The sequence below is a fragment of the Esox lucius genome, chromosome 24 (genome assembly GCF_011004845.1).
Source record: "Esox lucius isolate fEsoLuc1 chromosome 24, fEsoLuc1.pri, whole genome shotgun sequence".
In the NCBI taxonomy this organism is placed as follows: domain Eukaryota; kingdom Metazoa; phylum Chordata; class Actinopteri; order Esociformes; family Esocidae; genus Esox; species Esox lucius.
The window spans coordinates 25,221,389-25,248,507 of NC_047592.1; the positions used below are offsets into that span (position 1 = coordinate 25,221,389).

Here is a 27,119-nt window from a genome sequence, read left to right on the forward strand (position 1 = left end):
TAAAATGCTATCAACAATTGCAAATACACAGTGCCCCTTGATTCTTTTACACATTATCACTCTATAGTGTCTCCTGAACATTTCCTACAATACCTTCACTGCGGTGTATTGAATATTTTTTTCTGTTTGAGTCAATATGTATTTCATTTCCACTGAGTTACATTGTGGCCAATGGTATGTGTGGAGTAAAATGCCAGCAACAATTGCAAATACACAGTGCCCTTGATTTAAAAAATATATAATTACTCTATCCACTCTCCTGAATATTTCCTACAATACATTCACTGCGGCGTATAGAATAGTTTTTTCTGTACAGGGCAATATGTATTTCATATCCATTGAGTTACATTGTGGCCAATGGTATGGGCAGAGTAAAACACCAGCAACAATTGCAAATACACAGAGTCTCCTGAACATTTCCTACAATACATTCACTGTGGCGTATAGAACAGTTTTCTTTCTATAGGGCAATATATATTTCATATGCATTGAGTGGCATTGTGGCAAATGGTATGAGCGCAGTAAAATGCCAGCAACAGTTGCAAATACACAGTGCCCCTTGATTTATTTGCATATAATTATTATATCCACTCTCCTGAACATTTCCTACAATCCATTTTAACAATATACACTAAGCAAAGTGTCAAAATCGATATATTTAATATTATTAAAAACTCGTTTTACCGCGGACTTCTATTTTGAAGGCAAAATCCGAAAACCGGAAGTCTTATTGTTTCTACGGAATCTCTAATGTTGCCTGCATGACGCTAACTACATCGCAGCTTTACCACTACGTGGGGCACCATTCATACCTCAACCCACCCCCGAGACAAGTTAGCCTATCGTATTCACTGGGAAAAGGCGTTCCAAACAAACACAACAGACTAGAGTAGGCAAGCAAACTCCGTTCACTGCTAAAACCAGTAGGTGCAACATTCCTCAGAGCGATGCAGGACGTCCTCACTAGGGGGAGACCTGGAGTGGATGTTTCGCAGGACGGACGAGCGACGAGTGATATTGGGAGGGATGTTGAGGCAGACGGACGGGAGAGGCAACTATGTCCAGGTGCTAATGGATAATTACTTAGATTAATTCGATTTTTTTTTAATGTAGATAGCGACCGAAACTGTTTGGTTTATAGCGGTTATGTCCCAAAATCCAATATCAAATATTGTCTCGTTTATCGTGTCGAAACGAAAAATTAATTGGCAGAAAACAAGTTTTTCTGGACATGTTTCATTGTTTAAATTTCCGATTTTAACGGAGCTGTCACCAACCTGATGCATTTCCGTATTCTCGTTATTAATTTTATTCCAAAAACGGAATAACGAGAAAACAAATCGATTTTCATTACAAAAACTTTTTTCTAATACCATTAAGCGGTTTAATGTTTCGTTTCTGCAAAGAGGGCGGGGTTCAATGTGAAATGCCTGTCATTGGCCAATTTTAAAGCTAAAACTTATGTCTACTTTCTCATTTGTAGTTTTAATCTACAATCTTGTAACTAATCAATACAAACATTTAATTATGAATAAATGTATACCAAATAGAAATCTCTTATCCAATACATTGATCGCTTTATAATTATTATTTAATAATGTCGGTGTAAATGTTTAGCACTATCAGTTTAACCTATATTTTCTGTCTTATGTCAATTCTTTCTCAATAGGTGAAATGTAGCGATGCTGGTGTTGTCATTCCATTGTATGTGCTCGGGAAAGGAGGATAGTATACTTTTTCTGTCAAGGACAGCATTCAACAACAGTGTTGAAATAAAGTATGTTGAGAGATTTAAATGAATAAGACCAATATATTACTTTCTAAGCCGCCAGAACATCTTCAATTCGCTTTGCATAGGTTCTACAAGCTTCTAACAAGTAATAGCTTCTATAAAGTCTCCAACCTGTAGAGTCATACGGGTACCAGGAGAGTTAAGCGTATGGACCTGGTACCACTTCTACCCTGTTAAATGTTGTTTTGTTCAATTAAATGGCCTAGACAAGAGAGCTAGTGACAAAGACTGTACAGGCTTGGACTAGTCGTGATAATGTTAGCTTAGTATGTTTAAGTTATTATTCTGTCAAATAAAATGTAAAGTAATAATAGTCAAATAGGTTTCTTGTCTGGCCTGGGAACGCTTCTGTGTCCCCCCGGAAGAGCTGGAGGAAGTGTCTGGGGAGAGGGAAGTCTGGGCATCCCTGCTTAGACTGCTGCCCCCGCGACCCGGCCCCGGATAAAGCGGAAGATGATGGATGGATGGAGTTCTCTTAATGATCATGCTTTGTTATCAAATATTCAGTTACAGTCCAATTAATCTCTTTTTTTCTTATCGAAGGATTTTCTTTATTTTCTATTTTAGTACATAACATTATGACAATGAAACAACAATAAAACGTAAATGTACCATCAATAATCAGCTGTTATTTCACATGTAATAAATCGGACTTGGTCACTCCCGGCTCCGGGGCAAACAATTCACCCCTCTAAACAGACTGATATGAACTCAATGCGAATTTTGTCAAGTAGGTTTCACTTACCTATTTATGATACGCACAGTTCGGTCAGCTGGAGAGAGTTGAAAAGCAGAAGGTTTTTGGCACAGGCAGAGGCCTGTTTCTCTTACTGCTAAAAGGAGCCAAGACCCTGCTCAGCCGACATTCCATTCATCACTGCCTCTGAACACAAGACACTGGCCTTAAGTGACAGAGAAAGAGAGACAAGTCTTTCAGCATATGTGTAATTGATCAAGCATGCAGAGTACAAAACCGTTCTATAAAATGATGAATACAATAATAAATACATTTTTTACAGGGGCGCTAACAGACTATTTATTGTGTTTTTGTTGGTTCAATGTTAACACCTTAAAACCATGCTTTGAATCAACTGTACCAGACCTCCAACATTGTGAACATTTTCACAATCACTTTAGGCATTAGTTATTCCAAATAAAGAGAATTCCAAATAAAATGTCCTTATTCTGCGACCGTAATGAAAAATAAAATGTTACTACATATAATTGTCCAAAACTATAATTGTTCCTGACCATCACACCAACCCATTCGACCGTTTCCCCTTGAAGGTTAGATGATAGCTGCCACGAATCCCTCTGGCACAGGTGCTCCTCCATTTCAACTGCTCCGGAGGTCTACGTCACCAGCCTTCTAGGCACCATTGTTCCGGCTAATCACCTTCACCCAGGACTGTCCCCATATTGTCGCCCACACCTGTTTCCCATTCTCACTGATTTTCATGCCTATATACAGTGGGGAGAACAAGTATACTACTTACTTTAACTTTATTCAAGGCACAGAGGTCCATAGAGACAACACAACACAGATATATATATAAAAATATAAAACAATACAAAACAGTTAAGAATGGTGCCGATGAGGCATCATTTATAAAACATATACAGGCTTGGAGTCCAATGTTTCCAAAAGCAAGATGTGTACCTTGTGTCACAGAAACATCAACTATGGACGCAATGATCATATTCTTAGACCCTGTCAGTCTGCACATGAATCTATACGAAATTATGAAATTTCTTAAAACAGCATTAAAAGTGGGCACATTGTTAAACATAAACATTTCACTGGCACTACTCCACCTAGGAATTTTAAGCACAATTCTCAGTGCGTCATTGTAAGCACTTGAAGTTTTTTCATTTTCGACTCACTAAAATTACACCACAAGTGGGCAGTATACATTGGAGTGCAATAGGTTTTGAATAGTGAGATTTTAACATCAGGGGTGCACATGTGGAATTTGCGTGCCAGCATATTTGCCTGCCCATACAGTTTTCCACACTGACGCTGCACATCATTATCATCACAAAGGTCATCTCTCATCACATGTCCCAGATATTTAACTTTCTTTACAACCTCTAGTGGTTCACCTGCTAATAAGAAAGAAGGATAGACACACTTCATATCCTCCTTGGTTCTGGCAATCAGTACCACACTCTTCATTGAGTTACATTTTATATCAAACATTAGTCCATATTGAGAACATATTCTAAGAAGTTGCTGCAGGCCAGCACTAGAGGGAGACAGTACCACCAAATCATCAGCATAAAGCATGTGATTAATGAGACTATAAATCATCCATGTACAGATTGAAAAGCAGCGGGGACAGAATTCCACCCTGCCGCACTCCATTGGAGACATAGAAGGTGGTTGACAAACTCATCCCCACCTAACTTGCATAGTTTGGTGAGAGTACCAGAACTGCAGTATCCTAATTAAGTAAGAGGGGACACCACGCTCATGTAGTTTACCAAACAGTTTCCCATGGTTGATACGATGAAAAGCCTTTGACGCATCCAGGAAACACATGAAAACTGTGCTATTACGTGATCTGTACCCATGGACTATTTCTTTAAGTGCATAAATACACAAATCAGTTCCATGCTTGTTCTTAAAACCAAACTGATTATCTGTTGACGCTATGTATTCTGCAAGCCTGTCCATAAGAATCCCCTATAGCACCTTGGACAGTATACTTGCAAGTGCAATAGGTCTACAGTTATCTATACTAGTTAATTTACCAGTCTTATTTTTAACTACAGGTACTAGCAAGACAGCTAACATGGATCCAGGAAGTATGCCATGCTTCATTACCTTCAACCCGGGCCTGGACGTTTGTATTTGATACACTGCCGATTTTGCAGGTTTTCCTACTTACAAAGCATGTAGAGGTCTGTAATTTTTATCATAGGTACACTTCAACTGTGAGAGACGGAATCCAAAACAAAAATCCAGAAAATCACATTGTATGATTTTTAAATAATATATTTGCATTTTATTGCATGACATAATTATTTGATCACCTACCAACCAGTAAGAATTCCGGCAGACCTGTTAGTTCTTCTTTAAGAAGCCCTCCTGTTCTCCACTCATTACCTGTATTAACTGCACCTGTTTGAACTTGTTACCTGTATAAAAGACACCTGTCTAAACACTAAATCAAAAAGACTACAACCTCTCCACAATGGCCAAGACCAGAGAGCTGAGTAAGGACATCAGGGATAAAATTGTAGACCTGCACAAGGTTGGGATGAGCTACAGGACAATAGGCAGGCATCTTAGTGGGAAGGCAACAACTGTTGGCACAATTATTAGAAAATGGAAGAAGTTCAAGATGATGGTCAATCTCCCTCGGTCTGGGGCTCCATTCAAGATCTCACCTCGTGAGGCATCAATGATCATGAGGAAGGTGAGGGATCAGCCCAGAACTATGCACCGTATTGAGGGGAGGATGGGTGGGGCCATGTATCGTGAGATCTTGGCCAACAACCTCCTTCCCTCAGTAAGAACATTGAAGATGGTTCGTGGCTGGGTCTTCCAGCATGACAACGACCCGAAACACACAGCCAGGGCAACTAAGGAGTGGCTCCGTAAGTAGCATATCAAGGTCCTGGAGTGACCTAGCCAGTCTCCAGACCTAAAACCAATAGACAATCTTTGGAGGGAGCTGAAAGTCTGGATTGCCCAGCGACAGCCCCCAAACCTGAAGGATCTGGAGAAGGTCTGTATGGAGGAGTGGGCCAAAATCCCTGCTGCAGTGTGTGCAAGCCTGGTCAAGAACTACAGAAAACATATGATCTCTGTAATTGCAAACATTTCACATTCAGAAGAGGAGGTGACAAACCTGGAACTCCTCCTACCCCACCCCAGGTAGGAAGCACTACCGCTGCTCCTTCTCTGTCACTTCAACCAGTGTGTTTTCCTGTCTCCTTACCCGACTATCCTAGGCCCGCACTCCTGTTGGCTCTGATTGACTTTGGGGCTGCAGTGAATTTTCTGGACAACACACTGGCTACAGCATTACGCATCCTGCTGAATCCACTAAACGCCCCCATTCCAGTCCGAGCCCTGGGCAAACGCCCGATAGGGACAGGGCTTGTGCAGTTCACCACGGTTCCCGTCTCTCTGCTTACCCACGACGCTCAATTAGAACAGGTTACTTTTCTGTTATTGGACATCCCCACGCACCCGTCATGATAGGTTTCCCCTGGTTGAGCCTACATAAACCCCCTGATTTGCTGGTCAGAGAGGAGATTGCTGGGCTGGTCGCCAGAGTGTCAGGGGAGGTGTCTCACGGTGTATGCCAACAACACTTTGGTGGAAAGTCCGTCAAGTGGATTTACCAGAGGAGTACCAAGATTTGCTCCAGGTGTTCTCCAGATCCCTGGCTACACTACTTCCTCCTCATCATCCTGGGGATTGTGCCATTGACCTGTTGTCAGACGCAGTTCTCCCGAGAGGGCACGTCTACTCGCTCTCCTACGCGGAGACCAAGGCTATGGAGACCTACGTGCAAGAGAGCCTTCGGCAGGGTTTTATCCGTCCCTCCATGTCGCCAGCCCCATCAAGCTTCTTTTTCGTGAAGAAAAAGGATGTGGGATTGTGCCCCTGCAAAGATTATCGCACGCTGAATAAAGACCCCATCAAGTTCAGCTATCCGCAACCCCTTATCCCTACCATCATTGAGCAGATGCACAGGGTGCAGTACTTCACAAAACTGGACTTGAGGAACGCCTATAATCTGGTGCGCATTCGTACAGGCGATGAATGGAAAACAGCCATTTCCACGACCATGAGGCAATATGAATATCTCATGATGCCCTGTGGACTGTCCAACGCCCTTTCAGTCTTCCAGACCTTCATTAACAAGGTCTTGTGGGACATACTGGGACAGGGTGTTGTGGTCTATATAGACGACATCCTAATCTATTCCGCTGATTGCACCCAGGACATGTTGTTGGTCTGGTCTGTGCAGGGAAGGCTGTTGAAACATAGCCTGACCGTAAAGCTGGAAAAATTTGTCCTTTCTGGGACATCTCATATCCACCAAGGGCTTGGAGATGGAAGAGCACTGCGTCAGCGCAGTAAGGTCGTGGCCCACTCCCACCTCTGTGAAAGCCGTGCAGCGATTCCTGGGGTTCGACCAACTACTTCCGTAGGTTCATCCGAGGTTTCAGGGTGGTAGTTGCGGCACTCACCTCCCTACTGGAAGGAGGGCCTCAGCGGCTGCACTGGACTGCAGAGGCAGAGAGAGCACCTGAGGCACTGAAGGCGCACTTCATTGATCCCGTGCTGGCACATCCCTACCCTTCACTCCGCTTTATCATGGAGGTGGATGCCTCAGAGGTGGGAGTGGGAGCCGTGCTGTCTCAGTGCACCGGGACCCCTCCTAAGCTGTGGCTGTGCGCTTTCTATTCCAAACAGCTGAACCCCGCCCAGAGGAACTATGATGTCGGAGACTGGGAACTCTTGGTGGTCAAGAAGGCCCTATAGGCGTGGAGGCATTGGCTGGAGGGGGCCAAACACCCTTTTCTGGTGTGGACGGGCAACCGGAAGCTGGAGTACATCTGGGCAGCGAAGAGGCTAAACCCAAGACAGGCCTGGTGGGCTCTGTTCTTCACCAGGTTCCAGTTCACACTGTCCTTCCAGCCGGGTTCGAAGAACGTGAAGGCTGATACCCTATCGCGCCTCTATGATGTGGGGGAGAGGCAGGGAGAGGTGACTCCAATCATCCCGCCGTCCTGCATCGTCGCTCCGGTGCTGTGGGATGTGGATGCTGACATCCGGCAGGCTCTGCAGGTGGAACCAACACCTGCACAATATCCTGAGGGTTGTCGCCTACGTGCCTCTGGTGGTGCGGGATCGTGTTCTCGCCTGGGCTCACATGGCATCTGTGTCAGGGCACCCAGGAATCGGCCGGACCATCGCCTGTCTGCAGGGAAAGTACTGGTGGCCCAACTTGGCCAATGGAAAAATGGAAAACTCCTGCCCTTACCGGTTCCACAACTACCCTGGTCTCATCTCTCGGTGGACTTCCCCCCTTCCAGGGGATGCACCACTGTCCTTGTCATCGTGGATCGGTTCTCCAAAGCCTGTCGCCTCCTCCCTCTGCCTGGGCTTCCATCGGCCCTGCAGACTGCGGAGGCCGTCTTCACACGTCTTCCGGCACTACAGGATCCCAGATGACATTGTGTCTGACCTTGGCCCTCAGTTCACCTCCCGCATATGGAAGGTGTTCATGGAACGTCTGGGGACCACGGTCAGTCTCACTTCCGGGTACTGTCCTCAAGCTAATGGGAGAGGGTCAATCAGGAGGTGGGCAGATTCCTGAGGTGTTACTGTTGGGACCGGCCAGGGGAGTGGGCGGACTTTCTCCCGTGGGCTGAGTATGCCCAGAACTCCCTCCGTCACTCCTCCATTGCCCACACCCCGTTTCAGTGTGTGTTGGGGTACTATCCCAAATCCCTCCAGCGCAGGTGCTCTTCCGTTGCACTGGCTCCAGAGGTCTATGTCACCAGCCTTCTAGGTACCACTGTTCCGGCCAATCACCTTCACCCCAGATTGTCCCCATATTGTCGACCACACCTATTTCCCATTCTCACTGATTTCCATGCCTATATAAATGGCCCTGTTTCCCCAGTGCTGTGTTTGTTATTATTTCCATGTCACCGTGCAGTGAGTACGACTATTCTATGCGTATGTGTACTGTATCATTCCGGCTTTGTTCGCGTGTTGTTTTGGCAGCTTTTCACCTCACTTTATTTTGGCCTTGCCCAGTCAGTTTTTTGATGTGCTTTGAGTTGGGTTATAGAAACCCCTACCACATTTCCTGCGTCTGTCTCCACTCCCTACAACACTGTGACAATGGCATTCTATAGTTCTTTGTCTTGGCCCACACCTCTGGAGTACCAATCTCGAAAGACTCTGCTCTCCCTGTCCAAAGTCCTCCTGGTTGTATTGCAGATCCAGAGGATACCTGAGGATTCCAGCTGTGCTTCAACACTGTTGTTGCTTGCTCCTTGGGGTTTCAGGCTGGATGTTTTGTAAAAGCACTTTTGGCAACTGCTGATGTAAAAATCTCTCTTCTCTCATCTTCATTCACTTATCCGGTTTCGGGTCGCGGGGGCAGCAGCTCCAGCAGGGGACCCCAAACTTCCCTTTCCCGAGCCACATTTGCCAGCTCTGACTGGGGGATCCCGAGGCGTTCCCAGGCCAGTGTTGAAATATAATCTCTCCACCTAGTCCTGGGCCTACCCCGAGGTCTCCTCCCAGCTGGACGTGCCTGGAACACCTCCCTAGGGAGACGTCCTGGGGGCATCCTAACCAGATGCCCAAACCACCTCAACTGGCTCCTTTCGACGCAGTTCTCTGAGTTCCTCACGGATGGCTGAGCTTCTCACCCTATCCCTAAGGGAGAAGCCTGCCACCCTTCTGAGAAAACTCATTTCAGCCACTTGTACTCGCAATCTTGTTCTTTCGGTCATGACCCAGCCTGATGTAAAAATGGCTTTATAAATACATTTGATTGATAACAGTCCAAAGTCTAAACAAAGATGCAAGTTCATGGTCTACTTCAATCCCCTAGCTGGAGAACTGCAATAACAAAGCTCTTCTAAGAGCTCCACCCAACAGCTCTTTTAAGAGCAACCTACATTTTCTAAAAATAAAAATCTCCATGTCCCAATGCAACTGTTCCCACAAATGACCAGATCAATCATTGAATCTAATCCAATCACTTTTCTTTTTTTTTTAATTGTTTTACTGTCTTATGACATGCCTCTTATACCACTACACTACAGTATGTATTTTGCATCTGACCCAACAGTGAGGAGCCTCCAGAATCTCTAAATCACATTGCTGTTTGGCTGATGTTTTTAATCCACCACAAAAACCTGTCACTCATGGTGTAAGTTCTTAAACTTATCTGCATATGCTGTGCTCCCTGCAATCATAAATTGACATTCCATATATTATCATAACTAAGTAAACTCCCCCAGTAATTAATTAAGCACCAGAAGATTGTACTTATCGTTTATAACAACTAAATGTGTCAGTGTGTATCTGTTTGTCCCTTGATGAGACTGAAGAATAAAAAATATGAACATGGCCTTCAGCAAACAATGCTGTACAGCATTTAAAACATTGATATAATTTATCCCTGCTTAGACTGCTGCCCCCGCGACCCGGCCCCGGATAAGCGGAAGAAGATGGATGGATGGATGGATATAATTTAAATGAATTACCTCAGTGTCATATAATTAATTAAATGTGCAAATAGCTACAGAAAGTGTATTAGAAAAGAACCACACTGTTATTCCTAAATTGGCAGGGCTGACTCAAAGGACTTGTATCCGGTTCTGGCTGGAGTGGGTGTTGGTGCTGCTATGTGTTATTTAGGGGTCAATGAGACTGATTCAAGCGGTAGGTGGCCTTTTATTAATAAATGTTGCACCTGGTTGGCTGTGTCTGGGAGGCCCTGGTTGTGTTTGGTTGTGGTTGGGAGTCCCTTGTCAGGGTCTTGCTGTTGCTGAGAGGCCATGCTTGTTTTTCTTTATTTTGAGAAAGGCTCCAGAAATGTCAACATCTGATAACGTTTCCACTTAATTTCTCCACCACCAGATGAACTACTTGGTTTTTGTCTCGCCTACACAGCCCTTGCCACCACCCCACTCCCCTTCGCAACCCTAGCCTGGACACGTCACGTAGTTGTTGCACGTTCTTCAGTGGGTGACGCCCAACTTCTTCGTGACGTAAAGAAGGAGGGTGTTGAGTCTTTTCCAAGATGGCGACGACCATAGAAAGCAGCAATGCCGTACAGGCGTCAAAGAAAAAACATCTGGGAATCCCTGAGGCAATATTTGTGGTGGGTAAAATGTGAAATAAATAACGTACATTTTGAGCATTATGTTTGAAGAATTAATACTCTGGAATGTATATAAGCCGCTGTCAGCGACTACTACCCTCTCAGCTTGCTAGGTATTAAGCTAATGCTAAGTAGTTAGCAAAGTGGTGCTGCTATGTTCATTCACATCCTTTTAGGGAAATCAAGTGTAGAAAATCGGTTTGGCTTGACTAATTACCTATTCCATGTCCATTGTCGTCAAAATTAAACAAAACCGGTATCATCATCTTCAGCTGTCTAGTTAATTTTAGCTGTCTTGTATGCTTACAGTGAATGACTCGTGTAATAGATAGATAGCTGTGTAACGTTATTTTTGTCAACCATTGGCTTTGTAGGAGGATGTCGATTCGTTTATGAAGCAACCAGGCAACGACACCGCAGACGCCGTTTTGAGGAAACTGGATGAGCAGTACCAGAAATATAAATACATGGAACTCAACCTCGCTCAGAAGAAGCAAAGGTGGATAATAATGTACTCCAGAATATAATACAGTTAGCTAATTCAGTCATGTAAAAACAACTGAATATTTTAGCTGTACATTATTTAGTTTATCTTTCATGCTAGTGGTGGCAAAGACTGCCCATTTGGACCTTCCTTGTACCAGCTAAAACAAGTTTTCAATTATTTCTTGAAGTGCAGTTAGACAATTTTTAAAATGTTGAACTAGTTTGCTGTGACTCAGGTAATACAATGTACCCTCTTGTAGCTGATTGAATGATTCTAAAAGGTATTGAATAGTGTAATGCAGAATATAAGTGTTGGAGATGCGCCGATTGTGAACCAATTTATGACCTAAAATACGAGAGCCAAATTTCTTCATTGATTAAAATTTTTCATCATGGGTTCTTATGTCTATGTTCGTCTGCAGGTATTGGTTGCGGCATAGCAGGACACTATCGAAAACAATGTTTTATTATTTTTTTAACATGACTCACGCTGATGGAGCTTGCCCCTGCACAAGCATGCAGCTCTGGGCATGTAGTTCTTGTTCTTATAGTATTTCTCACTTCGGTACTCAGGTTGAAAAGCCAGATTCCACAGATCAAGCAGACTTTAGAAATTCTACGACATATGCAGAAGAAGAAGGTAAACTGAAGTGATTCGATCCTTGAAGGACAATTTGAGTGTTAGTGGATAATCATTAATGCCTTTGCTCTCAGCGGAGAGCACCATGGTTGCTTTCTCCCCCCCCCATTAAATTCCTCATCCTATACAGGACACCACAGAACCCATGGAGACACACTTCCTCTTGGCCGATAATGTTTACTGCAAGGCTTCGGTCCCACCCACCGACAAAGTGTGCCTGTGGCTAGGGGTGAGTAGTTTGTTTTGCCTTTCAATCACTAAACATAACCAGTGCTTATTAAAGACAGGCTTCTGTTTGAGCTAGGTTTCTTTTTCCTTAATGCGCACAGCTTTTTTCAATAAAACATATAGAGAAGGCAAACACACTAAATCTATTGTGATTTATGACCAGTATAAAAATGGAGCTCCTTCGCATGTAAGACTTGCAAAGACTAGGCTGTCGGTTATTCTAACCAACTAGATGATTCAGCACCTTTCTCATTTTACCGCGTTCCATCCTGCTGGGTTGGTTCTTGTAAACAAGTTGTTCTTAACTGTATTGCGTTGTTAAGAAAAAAACGCTAAATATTGTTTTTGTATGCTTAACATCCATAAATCTACAACTTATAGACTATCATCACACCCCTAAAAAGGTTTACAAAGTTCCCCTCAAAGGAGATTGCATATAACATGTAAGTTGATCTAGGTTAGTGTCTTCTAAATGAAAAATGTAAAAATGAGTGGCGGTTAATGCAAATTGGCAAAGTATTGTTACTAAGGCTGCACAATTTGGATAAAATATTGAATCGTAATTTATTTTGAACAAATATGGCAATTATGATTTTTAAACAGGGTGTAAACAGCACAGACACTCTCACTTTGATATGCAGATCAAATGAATCACAGCCTACATTGCTATAAAACTGAATGAAAAAACAGTTAATGGTTTTGATACCTTCAACACTGATTTCTGGGGACACCATTATTCAAATAAGCCGAATTAGAAGCAATTGTCATGTACGATGACAACCTGGACAGGGGTCTAGCGGTTGCCACAAATGATCGAGCTCTGGTGAATTAACAAAATATGGGATGGTGTAAATTTCCAGAAATGTCACACCTGATGCCATCAATCAAAAGATATTTGCCAAAGTAAATCATGTATGGAATTTTAGGGTTGAAACTAACATGTGAAACGACTGATGGGGTGTCACGAGTAAACATTTGGGAAACTCTGGCCTAGGGTGGTCAGGCGATTGGAGCCCACTCTTTCTCCCTGATGTGAGCAGTCAGGTAATGGCCTAAATTATCAGTTGCTAGTAATTTTGTCTCTGTCCCCCTCTCTTTTCTCCCAGGCCAATGTAATGTTGGAATATGACATCGATGAGGCTCAGGCCCTGCTGGAGAAGAATCTGGCAGCGGCGTCGCGCAACCTGGACTCATTGGAAGAGGACCTGGACTTCCTACGAGACCAGTTCACCACCACTGAAGTCAGTATCCTTACTCCTAAATGTAGGCCCAGATACAACAGATTGACAGGCCTGGACACTGGAGAAAAAGCTGCCATGCAGTGTTCTTTGAATCAAGGCTTGGGAGTTTTGAAAAGTCTTGGAATGAATGGTAATGGTTTTGCAGGTGGCGGCCGCAGACATTTGCTCTCTCCTTATCCTTCCTGACTGATTCTTCTGTAGTTTTGCCATTTGCTAGTGTTCTTGTCACTACTGGTAGCATGAGGCGGTACCTGCAGGCCATTCAGCTTGCACAAGTAGTCCAGCTCCTCCAGGATGGCGAATCCATATGTGCCGTCGCAAGAATGTTTGCTGTGTCACACAGTACAGTGTCAAGAGCATGGAGGAAATACCAGGAGACGGGCCGTTACATGAGGAGAGCTGAAGAGTGCCGTAGAAGGGCGTCAACCCAGCATCAGGATCAGTATCTGCTCCAATGTTGCTGCCTGCAACATCATCCAGCATGACCGGTTTGGCCGTGGGTCAGTGATGGTCTGGGAGGCATATCCTTGGAGGGTCGTACAGACCTCCACGTGCTAGCCAACGGTACCCTGACTGCTGTTAGGTACCGGGATGAAATCCTCAGACCCATTGTCAGACCTTTACGCTGGTGCGGTGGGCCCTGGGTTCCTCCTGGTACCGGACAATGCCTGGCCTTATGTGATCCAGGTCTGTGAGGAGATCTCCCAGGACACCCATCCGCCGTCTCATCAGGAGCATGCCCAGACGTTGTTGGGAGTGTATACAGGCATCCAGGGGCCATACACACTACTGAGTCACATTATGAGTTGTGATCAAATTCATGCAAGTTGGAACAGCCTGTGATTTCAATTGTTTACTTTGATGATGATTTGAGTGTTTCAGAAAGTGTTGATCTACTGGGATTTGCCCGCCAAACTATCTCTTGGGTATACCGAGAATGGTCTGTAAAAGGGAAAAAATGCCTTGTTAATGGCGGCGATCAGAGGAGAATGGCTAGACTGGTTTGAGCTTATTGAAAGGCAACAGTTACTCAAATAACCAGTTGTTACAACCAAGGAATGCACAAGAGCATCTCTCAATGCACAACACGTCAAACCTTGAAGCAGATGGGCTACAGCAGCAGAAGACCACACCAGGTGCCACTCCTGTCAGCAAAGAACAGGAAATTGAGGCTACAATTTGCACTGGCCCACTGAAATAGAAGATTGGAAATACGTTGCCTGGTCTGATGAGTCTTGATTTCTGCGGCTACATTCAGATGGTAGGGTCAGAATGTCCTGAACAACATGAAAGCATGGATCCATCCTGCCTTGTATCAACAGTTCAGGCTGGTGGTGGTGTTATGATGTGGGGGATATTTTCTTGGCACACTTTGGGCCCCTTAGTACCAATTGAGTTTCTATGCCACAGACTTTGTTGCAGAGTATTTTGCCTTTATGACCACAGTGTACTCATCTTCTAATGGCTACTTCCAGCAGGATAACGTGCCATGTCACAGAGCTCACATCATCTCAAACATGTTTCTTTAACATGACTGTGAGTTCACTGTAATCAAATGGTTTCCAGTCACCAGATCTTGGTCCAATAAAGCACCTTTGGGATGTGGTGGAACAGGAGATTGGCATCATGGATGTGCAGCCGACAAATCTGCAGCAACTGCATGATGCTATAATGTCAAAATGGACCAGATTCTGTGAGGAATGTTTCCAGCACCTTGTTGAATCTATGCCATGAAGAATCTAGGCAGTTCTGAACGCAAACGGGGGTCCAACCTGGTACTAGCAAGGTAAAGTGGCCGGTGAGTGTAGGAAGTGCCTGTGTTCTAACCTCGTTTATCATTTGAAAGTGGGTAAATGAATCACTTTGTTATGGATGATGTGTCGACCTAGAGCCTGAAATGAACATAACCAAAACCACTAAAAACAATTCCCCTGTTGGGAATAATGAACCCTTCCCAATTGTGCCTCAGTGTGAATCATTCTGTATAGCAGCGTCACACAACCAGAGACTGTTGAAGCTTTGTTTCCATTCAGTTGATTCTTTAGATTCGACTACAACGGCGTACATAAAGCTATATCCATGTTTTACTCACTATAAGAAAGTATAGGAGTAATGAAAACATTGACCTAGCGGTTGTGGCCGTTGTTATCCATTCTCCTGTGGGTGTTGTGAAACCGGGGTGGTGTTTTGCCACAGCCCATTGTAGGAGTTTGACAGGTGAAGCGTCTTGGGGGGCCCTGAGGTGAAGCTTGGGAAACCCTGCCCTAGGCCCCCACAATGTGCTTAAAAGATCATTTGAACTTGTTTGAACAGTTGGGTTAATTACAGATGTTTGGATGGTAATGTAAAAAGTATTTGTATTCAAACTACTACAAGTAGATGCTTCCTCGTGTTCAAACGTTTAAAGAGGTAGCGATGCCTATCGTCCTTAACCCGGCGCCACCTCCCAGACATGGCACGAGTCTACAACTGGGACGTGAAGCGACGAAGCAAGGACAACCTACTCAAATCGGTCGAGAAGTCTTAAGAGAGGAGGACGCCACCCACATCCCGGCGACCCAGCGAATTGGCCCAAACTCCATGTCAACGTTCACGGTTGTAGTCTCTGCTTTACAGGGTCGCGTCCCAGATGCCGCCCTACTCCCTGTGTAGTGCACCGCCCAATATCAAAATGTGTGCACCGCTTTGAGGGAAGTGTGCCATTCTGGCCACCCTAACATTATCGATTTATTACTTTTTAAAGTATTTTTTCAATTAAAACAAGGACAAAAGTTACTAGGGCAGTTGGTGTTTTTTCTTTTTGTATTCTTTTATTACGATTATTAAGCACTCATATTTTTTTTGAGCTTCTGAGGCTGTTTGACTTTTCACTGTCCACTACTTTGTCCTCCTTTTGTCTTATAGTTTTCACTAAATTGTAGTTCTTTATCGAATGTGGGTTTGGGACTGTGGTTTGCTTTCGGGGGGAAAAACAGCTTACTACTACCCATAATCCTCGCTGAGCATGAAATGGGGCGGAAGGAGGAGAAAGGGCTTTTCATCAGTCAAAGCCAGAAACATAACAGGAGTTTATCCAGGTATTAGAATAGCTATCATTTTAGTGCATGTATTCTAGACATTTTAGAAAATGTAAGAAAGGACTTCTAAAAAATAAATTGCCCCAAATAGATCTGCTCTAAACAAGCAAAACAGAACAGATCAGCAAAGTTAAAGATGTTTTTATAGATTTGCATTAAGGTTCATGTGCATTCTGGTCTGTGGTTGCAGTATCAACAAATTGCATCCAGACATCCTTAGAGGTTTTGAAGCCTATCAGGAATAAAACAGCCTCTCCGGAAACATGATTTTTCATTTAGCAATGGCTTGATAGAGAACGGGCTCCCCTAGAGGTGCAAAGGTCAAACTTCAGTATATGACTGGTCCAAGCTTACCTTTCTCCTATATGATGTTGTGGAATAATGTCAGTGTGGTTCACTCAAGATCCTGACATTTTGAATGGTTTTCCCCATGCCCCATCTGTTCTGTCCCTGCCACTTTCTGCCACATCCTAAAGTTGTCACCCTAATTGCTATATAGGATGCTACTTTTCACCAGAAGCCTACAGGCCTTGGTCAAAACTAATCCATCATATAGAAAATTGAGGGTGCCCTTTTGTCCCCACACCATAATTGTTTTGTTCCTGCTGTCTGGTTCGCTCCTCTTCCTCACTGTATTTATTTATGTTGTGTCCATTAAGACATTTGAGTGATAAAAGAAATGACAAAAAATGAAATGAAAACTTGACTTAGTTGTCCGGTGTTGTTTTTTGTGAGTTTATTCAGTCTTTCAGACTGAAGAGCCTGGATAGACTTGGGAGGTCAGTGTGATGCATGTGATGAGGAAGGGGGTGTTTCATATGTTCATACACAGTGGTATGTACAAACAAAGATACTCTTGTACGGTCAAATAGGTTGGGTTTGTCTCCACTCCAAAGTGTAAGATTGATTTGTTTTGGAGCTAAAGAAATCTGATTTATGTATTCCACAAAAATGATTGATATACATGCTCTGCTGTTCTCAGTCACTAATTAATTTATGGTGCTTAATACTACTAATGCACTCCTGTAAACTGATATTAATGTGCTTGGGGTGAACTGACCCTATTAATGGTTGACCCATGTCATCTTAAATTTTAAAGGGGATGTATAGGATTAAGGAAAAGGCATGGGCCTGAGGTAGGAATTGGGCTGACTTTGTAAAACTTCTATCTTTTTCCACTACTAGTTATTTAACCACTGAGATGAGTTTTGATGACAATAATTTTTCAATCTGTTTATACAGTTTCTAATGGATGGAAAAATAAAAAAGGAACCAGGCACGCCTAGTTTAGCCGGGCCGCAATTAGAAGTGATAAATGTTGTTCCCTTACTGCATTCGAACCAGGGTCTCCCAGGTGTGAGGCTCTGTGTAACCACTATGCCACAAAGCTATACAGTTATTAAGTAACGGTATATCATCTTAACATTAGATCATTCTGTCACACATTAACATCACGCAAAGTTTTAATATTTCGCTAGACACCATTAAGCATTGTTTTAAAGTAGTAATAGGCGTCCTAGTATCTACTAACTTACTACTTGGAAGAGTCAGAAGAATTGAGCAGTTGCTACTGAAACTGAAGATTACATTGCTAAAGCTATTTAATTTTATGGCACGAAAACATTAGTTTTTCTTTCATTCGTAATTGACAATAATACAATAACTATCAATTTAGGTGACGATAATAAGTGAAAGGACTGGAATTGTGGAAATCCCTACTCTTTTACTGACCAAGGGGTTTTGATGAAGCCTGTACATAGCATGCACGGATGTGTACTTCGAAAATCCACCAGAAATAGTGGCAATATTGTACAACAGTGAACAGTCACTCACCATCACTCCTCAGCGGGTGTGATCAGCCAGTTGTATCTTAATCTAATACTTGGTTGTAGTACTGTGGGGTATTGCCATCTTGTGGTTGATTTCTGTAACTGCGATGAATAACCAAAGATGACAGCACAGGGAGGTTGCCATGGGTCTTTCTTCTTCAACCAATATTGCGTTAAATGATAATACATTGTATACTAAAGAAATGGGTTAGGGATTCGCGTACACTCAATAGCCACAAACCCATTTGAATCATGCGTCTTTTTCAAAAGCAAGCGAGGATAGAGTGGAGGCGATATGCGGTATATCACGATTAACATTCACCCCAATAGGTGACTATATTGTTTGACCAACACAGCAATATTCTACATGTTAGACACATCTGCAAGGGTATTTTATCAGTAACATTTTATTGTTTTTTTTAGTACATTTCAAGCTGTTTTGATAGGTAAATAGTGGCACAGAAAATCCTGTTGCCGTTACTGAATTAAATGAACAGTAGTACATGGTAGTTTGGAGGTAACAGGAAGACAAGGAGTCAAAGATGCTGTAGAGTAACGTTAGTAGAATGAAGAAGAAAATATCCTGGGTCATATTCATTAGGGCACACAGCAGAAAAACGTTTTGTAAAGGAATATTTATATTTCCCACAATGTTCAGGTAATTCCATCCATGTTTTCATACATTATGTGCAATAGTGAATATGATCTAGAAGTGCTGTACACTGTGAAAGTCTGTCTATGATTTTGTATTATTGATGTGTGCCACAGCTAGCCTGGTTTCCAACTGATCTCCCTATATATAGACATTGTTGGTTTAATTCATTTAGTCACGGTTTACCTGGCTAAGCACTTGCTGCAACTCATACAAACAGCCTGGAAGCTGTACTTGTTGTAAGCCTCCAAGATAATGTTCTGTTGTTAATTACAAAGTAGATAGAAGTAGCTTCTTAAGGACTAACACAGGATCAGGAATTCATCAGTCATGTACTAGTACTGGTTAGTGGCCAGGTGGGGATGATCTGGTGGCTGGGGGAAGTGGAGGAGCAACTGAACCAAACTCTTAAAAACTTCCAAAATAGTATAATTGAGCTATGAGCTTTGAGGAATTTCAGCATGTTGAAATTGCTGAAATCATAAGTTCCCTTAATAGCACCGGTTGGGAATGGAACAATTACAGAGATCAATACTTCTTTCTAATTATTGGGCTGGACATCATGATGTAAAATATTCCCTTTTAGAACCAGAGTTTTCAAGCAGGTGGAGTAAGCAACAGAATTCGTATAATGTCCATTCTCAATCCAAGCCGGAAAAGGGGTCACACTAAATTATATATCCCTACAAGATATCCCCCAAGCCCCTCAACTATTAACTGTATTATTCTACAAGAAGATTTTCTGACCTTTCCAACTTGTAAAAGATACACTTTCAGTTGAATATGCACTTGCACTCTCAACTTCCCTGGTCTCTAAAATGTTACAGTCACATACTGTAATGATGCTGCCGCAGGTCTGTTTGGAAAATGTGGATGACAGCACTTCAGCATTGTAATTATCAATAATGACCGGGGGGGGGGTTATAAGTGATACACACCATAATTTTTTTTGCAATCGTGTTTCACCAAGCTTATTTAGTTTGGTTAATTTGTTTCACTCAGTAGAGACATATCTATCCTAGTTTTGGAATCTGATTCTATGATAGCAGGAAGTAGCTTGAAGCGATTATGACAGGGACCTTGACCTTGAATACAGTGTATAAAATCCTGGACTTAAACTGTTACATACCTTTTGCTACCAAGAAGCAAGTGTTTTAAACTGTTGTACCAAATAATTTCGTTTTTGGTTACTTAACTAGGCAGTTTGTTTTTAGTTCAACTTAATCCATCCAACTTAATTATGACTTCCAACCCAACATGGTCATTTTTTATGTCTTTGAAAACAACTTTTTTTTTCATTTGTTTGTTTTATACAAATGTCCTTAAATCTATAGGGATTGATTTTAAAATATTGAATGCGCATGTATGTTGCCTTTTGCTGTATCGTCGTTGACGTGTAGTGAAGTATGAGCGTGCCCTCAAAGCTTCCTATCTCCATGTGGTACCACGGAATCCTTAGTAAGTTTGTCCTCATTGCTTGTACGTTCTAAAATAGTCTGTAGTCAGTTGGACCCTTTATGGATAAGCGAGTCTCAAAAGGGACAGGTAAAAGTTCAGGTAAAATGTACAGGAAATGTAGGCCTCAGCCGTGTCCAACATCCCTTCCTAGTCCACATTGAACTCAGTCCTATTCATTAGTCTGCACCGTAGCTAAATTGTATGCAACAGAAAACTTTTTGCAACAAAATCAACAGTATCTAACTGGACATGTTCAGGTAGTCCCCATTTTGCTTGGTTTTCTTCAGTCCAGTGTCTGTTGAACAAAAGGCTGGGGTCCATTTATCCACTGATGTTTATATAGAAATTCAGTCCTTCCCTTCCAATCAGTCCCTGTCTGTGTTGATAGGGTCCAATAATATGGCTGAGGTTGGTCCCATGGCTATTAAATGATTGGAGGCGTAGTTAGAGAAGCTCAAAGACGACGTAGTTGTCCAAAAGTGGAAGAAAGTCTGGCACCCTCCTTCTCAGTCTCCTTTGAATGACTGAATCGGATAGAAAGACTACTGGCCCAACAAAATGTAAGGGGATGTGCGACGCCCTCTGATCCTATCAACTGTGTTATTGATTGCATATTGGAGGTGTGGAAAAAAATGGACTGGCATCTGACTTGAGTGCCCAAATGGATTTAGGTACAATTCAGGAAGAGGACCAAAAGTGAATCCTGACTTGTGAACCAGTTTGTAAGGAGGGGATTAAACCAGATCACTGCTAAACACTGCAGAGGACAAAAGAGGACCTGTTGGAAACCAACCAGGGGTTTGGTTGAGAGTGGAATCCTCCTCTCCACCGGATCAGCTGAGGCAAATCGCTAAACTAGAGAGCTGAATGGACGTTCAGGAGGACCTAAGGGGAACCAGGCTCGAGTGAGGGTTATAGTTGGATCCAGTAGATCCCTCCAGATCAGCAGAGGCAGCGCCTGTCGCTCTTGGTCACCTCCTCAGAGGAGTGGACGACGTTGGGCACAAAGCCGCTTTTCACCCCCTCCCAGCCCTCCTGGATGGTAATGTCACCGCTCCTCACCTAGGTAGGAGAAAGACCCCATGGTTAGGATCATGTCCATGTTTTTGATATATATTGCATAAAGCCCTTTAGCACTGTGAATCACCTCAGAAGCAAACCTAAAACCAAAGCCAGGATTGGTTTGAGAGTTGGATTTAGAACCAAAGGTTTACTATTGAAGGGGATAGTGGCAAAAGCTGGAATGTGTTTACAAATTCCTCTTAACTCACTAATGGATTGTCTGTTAAATTGCTAAACTGTTACTTGTGGAGAGAAAGGTAAAGGTACAGTGTCAGCTGATCATAGAGGTACCTCATCACAGAAGTGCTTGCCTTATAGTAACATTGCAGAACAACAAAACTAAAAAGTTAACCTCTTTGGCATGGAAAACCTCAAAAACAAACAAATGCACTGGACCAGTTTTTGCCGTGGCAAAGATCGCCAGAGATTCTTCATGGAATCTTCCATATTTGTTCCTTGCATCTCCAACCTTCAGCTCAACCTGTAGTTTCTCACCAGCTGAAAGATGTCTCTGGTCAGCTCTGTAAAGGCGTGCTCCACGTTGATTGCGTCGCGGGCCGAGGTCTCCACGTAGCGCATCCCGTAAGCACTGGCAAGTTTCTCTGCTTCCTGTCGACTTACCTGAAACAAACACGTTAACTTGACTTGTGTGGTCTCTGCGGTGACAATCAATGCACAAACCACATACAAGCTCACGATGCAGTTCAAAAAATGCTGCATTGTGGTAATCTACCTGCCGCTGAGGCTCCAGGTCACACTTGTGTCCGACCAATAGGAACACAATGCTGTGCGGCTGGACATGGCTGCGGGCCTCCTCTAGCCAGTCATGAACGTTCTGGAAGGAGCGACGGTTTGTGATGTCAAAAAGGAGGAGGCCGCCGACGGAGTTCCTATAGTAAGCTCTAGTGATGGACCTGGGATGAGAGTGAGAAAGAGAAGCACAACGAAAAAAGATTGAGAAATACAGTGGATATAAAAAGTCTACACACTCTTGTTAAAATGCCAGGTTTTTGTGATGTAAAAGAATGAGACAAAGATAATGTCAGAACTTTTTCCACTTTTAATGTGACGTATAATGTGAACAATTAAATTGAAAAACAAACTGAAATCTTCGAAGGGGGAAAAATGAAAAATAAAAACCTTACAATAAGCTGTTTGCATAAGTGTGCACACCCTCTTATAACTGGGGATGTGGCTGTGTTCAGAATTAACCAATCACATTCAAACTCATGTTAAATAGAAGTCATTACACACCTGCCATCATTTAAAGTGACTCTGATTAATCACAAAGTTCAGCTATTCTAGTAGGATTTTTCTGACATTTCTTAGTTGCATACCAGAGCAAAAGCCATGGTCTGCAGAGAACTTCCAAACCATCAGAGGGATCTCATTGTTGAAAGATATCAGTCAGAAGAAGGGTACAAAAGAATTGCCAAAGCATTAGATACACCATGGATCACAGTGAAGACAGTCATCATCAAGTGGAGAAAATATGCCACAACAGAGACATTACCAAGAACTGGAATATTACCAAGAGGCCTACAGCAACATTAAAGGAACTGCAGGAATTTCTGGCAAGTACTAGCTGTGTGCTACATGTGACAACAATCTCCCATATTCTTCATATGAATGGGCTATGGGGTAGGGTGGTAAGACGGAAGCCTATTCTTACACAGAAAAACATTCAAGCCCGGCTGAATTTTGAAAAAACAAACATCAACTTTTTGGCCATAATTCAGAAAGGTATGTTTGGTGCAAAAACAACTGCACATCACCCAAAGAACACCATACCCAGAGTGAAGCATGTTGGTGGGAGCATCATGTTTTGGGGCTGTTTTTCTTCAGCTGGAACTGGGGCCTTAGTCAGGGTGGAGGGATTTAACAGTTCCAAATACCAGGCAATTTTGGAACAAAACCTTCAGGCGTCCGTTAGAAAGCTGAAGATGAAGAGGAAGTTCACCTTTCAGCACGACAATGACCCAAAGCACACATCCAAATCCACAAAAGCATGGCTTCACTAGAAGATTAACATTTTGGAATGGCCCAGCCAGAGCCCAGACCTGAATCCAATTGAACATCTGTGGGGTGATCTGAAGAGTGCTGTACTTTTGCAAAAAGTGGGCAAATATTGTCACGTCAAGATGTGCCATGCTAAAACTCCTACCCAATAAGACTGAGTGCTGTAATAAAATCAAAAAGTGCTTTAATAAAGTATTAGTTTAAGGGTGTGCACACTTATGCAACCAGGTTATTGTGAGTTATTTTTTTCCTCAAAGTTTTCAGTTTGTTTTTCAATTGAATTGTTCACATTATAGGTCACATTAAAGGTGGAAAAGGTTCTGACATGATTTATCTTTGTATCATTCTTTTACGTCACAAAAACATGGTATATTAACAGGAGTGTGTAGACTTTTTATATCCACTGTATGTTTTAGGCGAAGTGGAGAAGGGAAAGAGTTATTGCAGTGTTACAGTGAGAGAAAGAGTGAGAGAAAGAAAGACAGAGTGAAATGGAAATAGATGTGTCAGGAGGTGAGACAAAAGTAGCAAGCGACAGATGTCAGAGTGAGAAATGGGTAGGGAGGGAGAGGGAACGTTTAGCAGGAGTTCATTTGAGAAGTGGAAGGACGGAGAACAGAAAGGGGGAGAAGTGAGAGGAGGTAAATGATAGATGTGTGAAGCGTAGGTGGCAAAGATATGGAGAGGGAGCAGCTCTGAAAGACTGGAAGAGGTGGAGAAAGTAGAGGAAGACAGAAAATATGGAGGACCATGGCAAACTACTTATTCATAAACAGGAAATGAATCAGAGACCAATTTAGAACAGGATTGAGGTGGATTAAGACAGATGGAACGCAGACAAAGCAAGTGTGTGTTCAAAGGCTGTATCTAAAGATGTACAGTGCCTGTGTATCTATGTAAAGAAACTCCCAATCTTGTTTTTTATGTTTTAGATATACTATTTATAGGCCTTGTTCTGTATCATTGACGTTCCAAAGTGTAAATATTGATAGAAGCTAACCTTTGTACCTTAGGCATAGTTTTAAGGCACCTTGGACTACTCAAACAACCATATCAGCAGTGGTTGCCTACTACTTGACAAAAATGTTATCTGTTTAGACCTTGGAGCAAATGGCAATGTTGATCTATCCTACAATTTTATATCTTCAAATTATTTTATACACCGTTATGAACTATAGTCGTGGAGCTTTGCTAACAGTCTACAAAAAGATAGACAAGAAGCCCTATTCAGACTCAAATCACATTGTTTTTGGATACACTGTAGGCAAATTAAATGGCGGGTTGTAGCGAAATGCTTTTGCTATTAATCTTTCATTTCACGAAGAAAATGAAAGATCAACAGCAAACAAGCAAGCGTGGTGGATCATACAAATAACAGTTCATTAATAATAATGTGTGAGACAGGGACATGCAGTTCTTAATTAGACACTCCAACCCATACCTAAATCGCTCCTGTCCCGCGGTATCCCAGATCTGTAGTTTTATGCGTTTCCCCGGCTCGATCTCCACCAGGCGAGAGAAGAAATCAACGCCGACCGTGGGGTCGCTCACCTGGGCGAACCTTCCCTCCGTGAACCGACGAATCAGGCACGATTTCCCCACCGTCGAGTCCCCAATGACAATAAGTCGGAACTGATAAAGCCATATCGCCTCCATGGTGACTGCAGTCTATCCTCTGTTCTGGGAGTCAGGGTTGGAACACACGCACAGGCGCGCATGCACACCGCAACATGCACACGCGCGCACGCACACAGGGCAGAGACAAACACAGCGCAAAGAAAAGAACGGTGTTACTCAGTTAACCCATATCAACAGCAAATGCAGATGCTATAAGCCTTTCATGCCAATGTACAACACTGGGACAGAAAAAGACATTTCAGATGAAGCAGCAATAGATTTCAATTTGTCACTGCCCTCCCCGGAGCACGGTAGCTTGGTTTCCCAACAGAGCGCGGCCAGTGAATGACAACGAGGCCTTGGACAGAGCACAACACCGCTACTCTTTACAGCTCTTTGTGCAGTTGTGACAACAAAAAAAGGCTACAAATGTGATGGTTTTGATCTAGACCCAAGCCCTCCCGTGGTGTTACAATGCCTATTATACTCCACGTTTTTCATAAAAAGCATGTGACTATTGCAAATCCGATTTACTGTTGGCCAGCTTTCAAGTCACTTGACAGATTTGACTTTATTTAATTGCCAAATAAAAGTTACAGTTCCTTTTAGAAAAAAAGGAGTTCCATTATATTTGTAGCAATGGTATTCACATAGCCTATGATATGTTCCAAAGACCGATCACTATATTTAAAATCCCATAATGCAAGGATTTGTTACGGCATTGCATTATATGCACAGGCCTGGTTATCTAGTTATCAGACTGCCTCTTGCCAACTAGGCTGACAGCCACTACCTCACTCCGGCAGACCGGGGATTAGATTGTTAGTTCTGTACGCAAACACTACCCAGGACATACAGATCCCCTAGAGAATAGTATCCACACCCAATGTCTCCCATAGCTGTTTCCACAATCCGGATATAGGCTTTAGAAAGCCTCGGATGCATTAACAGATTGTAACATATTCGAGTAGTGTTGTTCAAGTCTCCCAGAGCGTTATGGCTAATCTATTGCCAACTGGTCATAATTACTTAGTCTATTATTGTATAGAATAGCGTGGACATTTCAAATATGGTGCTTTTGGGTAAACAATAATCTATAATATTGCACTCAAAGTCTATTCTGTCTTCAGGCCAATGAAGGAAGGTAGATCATTCTCATCAGGTGCTTTTGAATTAATAGGCTAATCGTATATGTTATCACATACCAAGGTCACTGTATAGGCCCCTCCATTTTGCCTTTTAGTAGGATCATTGATAATCATTTGATTCTTAAGGGAATCATTCAACCTGATCTGTCAGTAAGCTAATGGGGAATCGAATGGTGAACTAAGCTATATCGACAATCACCTTCCAAGCATTGTTACTAGTGGATAAAGTGACACTTCGTCCACTTAATTTTGGTCATAACGGCACATTAATTAAATGTCATTACATAGTTCACAATTGTCAGAACCGGCTAAAACCAACGAGACTGGAAAGGTTTAATCTTACATTATTCTGTTGCTCCGTTCAGAACCTGAATGCTGCAGGCTCCATCGCACCGAAAAGCTCTCCTTTCCCGTAGAACTAACGCCAAATGAACGTCTCCCAGCAAAGCACTAACCGCTGTTAAAATTGTGCTGCAGATAGGCAATCCACCACCGGGTTGTCGTGAAGATGTCTTTATGACGATCTATAATGATAACAGTTCGCTAAAACGGCCTTGCTCTAGGAGCAAAATCCACAACACGTTTTGTTCTTCAAAGGATTACTTGTGGACAAAGGGCTACAGAGTTGTTGCGATCCTCATACGTTTCGAATGTGTGCTAGATCCGTACGTTTAGTTTGGTGTTAAGTCCTTTTTTATCTTTTCGTGATTTTGAAGGCCTCTAGTTAAAAAAAGCCCAAACGTTGCTGATGAAATGGCAGCGCGAGTATCAGCATCACATAACCTGACTCATTCCACCTCCTAGCCCGCATCAGCACCAGTATTACCGTCAAGTACAGTATAGATGCGCATTAATATTTTCACGTGTCGGTAGAAAAAAACAGCGACACTAGACCGATCTATCTGGGCAACACAAATATAGAGCATACAATATATGTTAATACGCTTGAATATATAGCCTATACTCTCAGTGGATGCACTGATTACTTCTTTCT

At 42.8% G+C, this 27,119-nt stretch overlaps 2 protein-coding genes across 3 annotated transcripts; one reads left to right on the plus strand and one right to left on the minus strand.

Moving 5' to 3' along the window:
- Nucleotides 1-10,537: 10,537 nt before the first annotated feature.
- On the plus strand, nt 10,538-17,046 carry vbp1 (von Hippel-Lindau binding protein 1). The gene is made up of 6 exons (XM_010900804.4): nt 10,538-10,668; nt 11,043-11,167; nt 11,728-11,794; nt 11,925-12,023; nt 13,129-13,267; nt 15,714-17,046. Exons 1-6 carry the CDS (start codon nt 10,588-10,590, stop codon nt 15,788-15,790), a joined length of 588 nt encoding a protein of 195 aa, XP_010899106.1. The 5' UTR covers nt 10,538-10,587; the 3' UTR covers nt 15,791-17,046.
- Nucleotides 17,047-18,558: 1,512 nt separating this feature from the next.
- rab39bb (RAB39B, member RAS oncogene family b) lies at nt 18,559-27,119 on the minus strand. Of its 2 annotated transcripts, none has more exons than XM_010900807.4 (5): nt 26,469-27,119; nt 24,802-25,040; nt 22,075-22,255; nt 21,837-21,962; nt 18,559-21,341 (listed from the first exon to the last, which is right to left on the minus strand). In XM_010900807.4, the coding sequence occupies exons 2-5, from the start codon at nt 25,014-25,016 to the stop codon at nt 21,222-21,224; spliced, it is 642 nt and encodes a 213-aa protein (XP_010899109.1). In that variant the 5' UTR covers nt 25,017-25,040; nt 26,469-27,119; the 3' UTR covers nt 18,559-21,221. The 2 variants fall into 2 exon arrangements, with proteins under 2 accessions (XP_010899109.1, XP_010899108.1); XM_010900806.4 differs by having other exon boundaries at nt 24,802-25,035; nt 26,469-27,118.

Excerpts from the sequence above, each read along its gene's own strand:
- vbp1 (XM_010900804.4), top strand. The coding sequence starts at position 10,588 with ATGGCGACGACCATAGAAAGCAGCAATGCCGTACAGGCGTCAAAGAAA. Across the intron at positions 11,795-11,924 it reads GACATATGCAGAAGAAGAAG|GACACCACAGAACCCATGGA; the intron begins GTAAACTGAAGT and ends CATCCTATACAG. Across the intron at positions 13,268-15,713 it reads GTTCACCACCACTGAAGTCA|ACATGGCACGAGTCTACAAC; the intron begins GTATCCTTACTC and ends GCCACCTCCCAG.
- rab39bb (XM_010900807.4), bottom strand. The coding sequence starts at position 25,016 with ATGGAGGCGATATGGCTTTATCAGTTCCGACTTATTGTCATTGGGGAC. Across the intron at positions 21,963-22,074 it reads ACCTGGAGCCTCAGCGGCAG|GTAAGTCGACAGGAAGCAGA; the intron begins GTAGATTACCAC and ends TGTTTGTTTCAG. Across the intron at positions 21,342-21,836 it reads CCAGAGACATCTTTCAGCTG|GTGAGGAGCGGTGACATTAC; the intron begins GTGAGAAACTAC and ends TCTCCTACCTAG.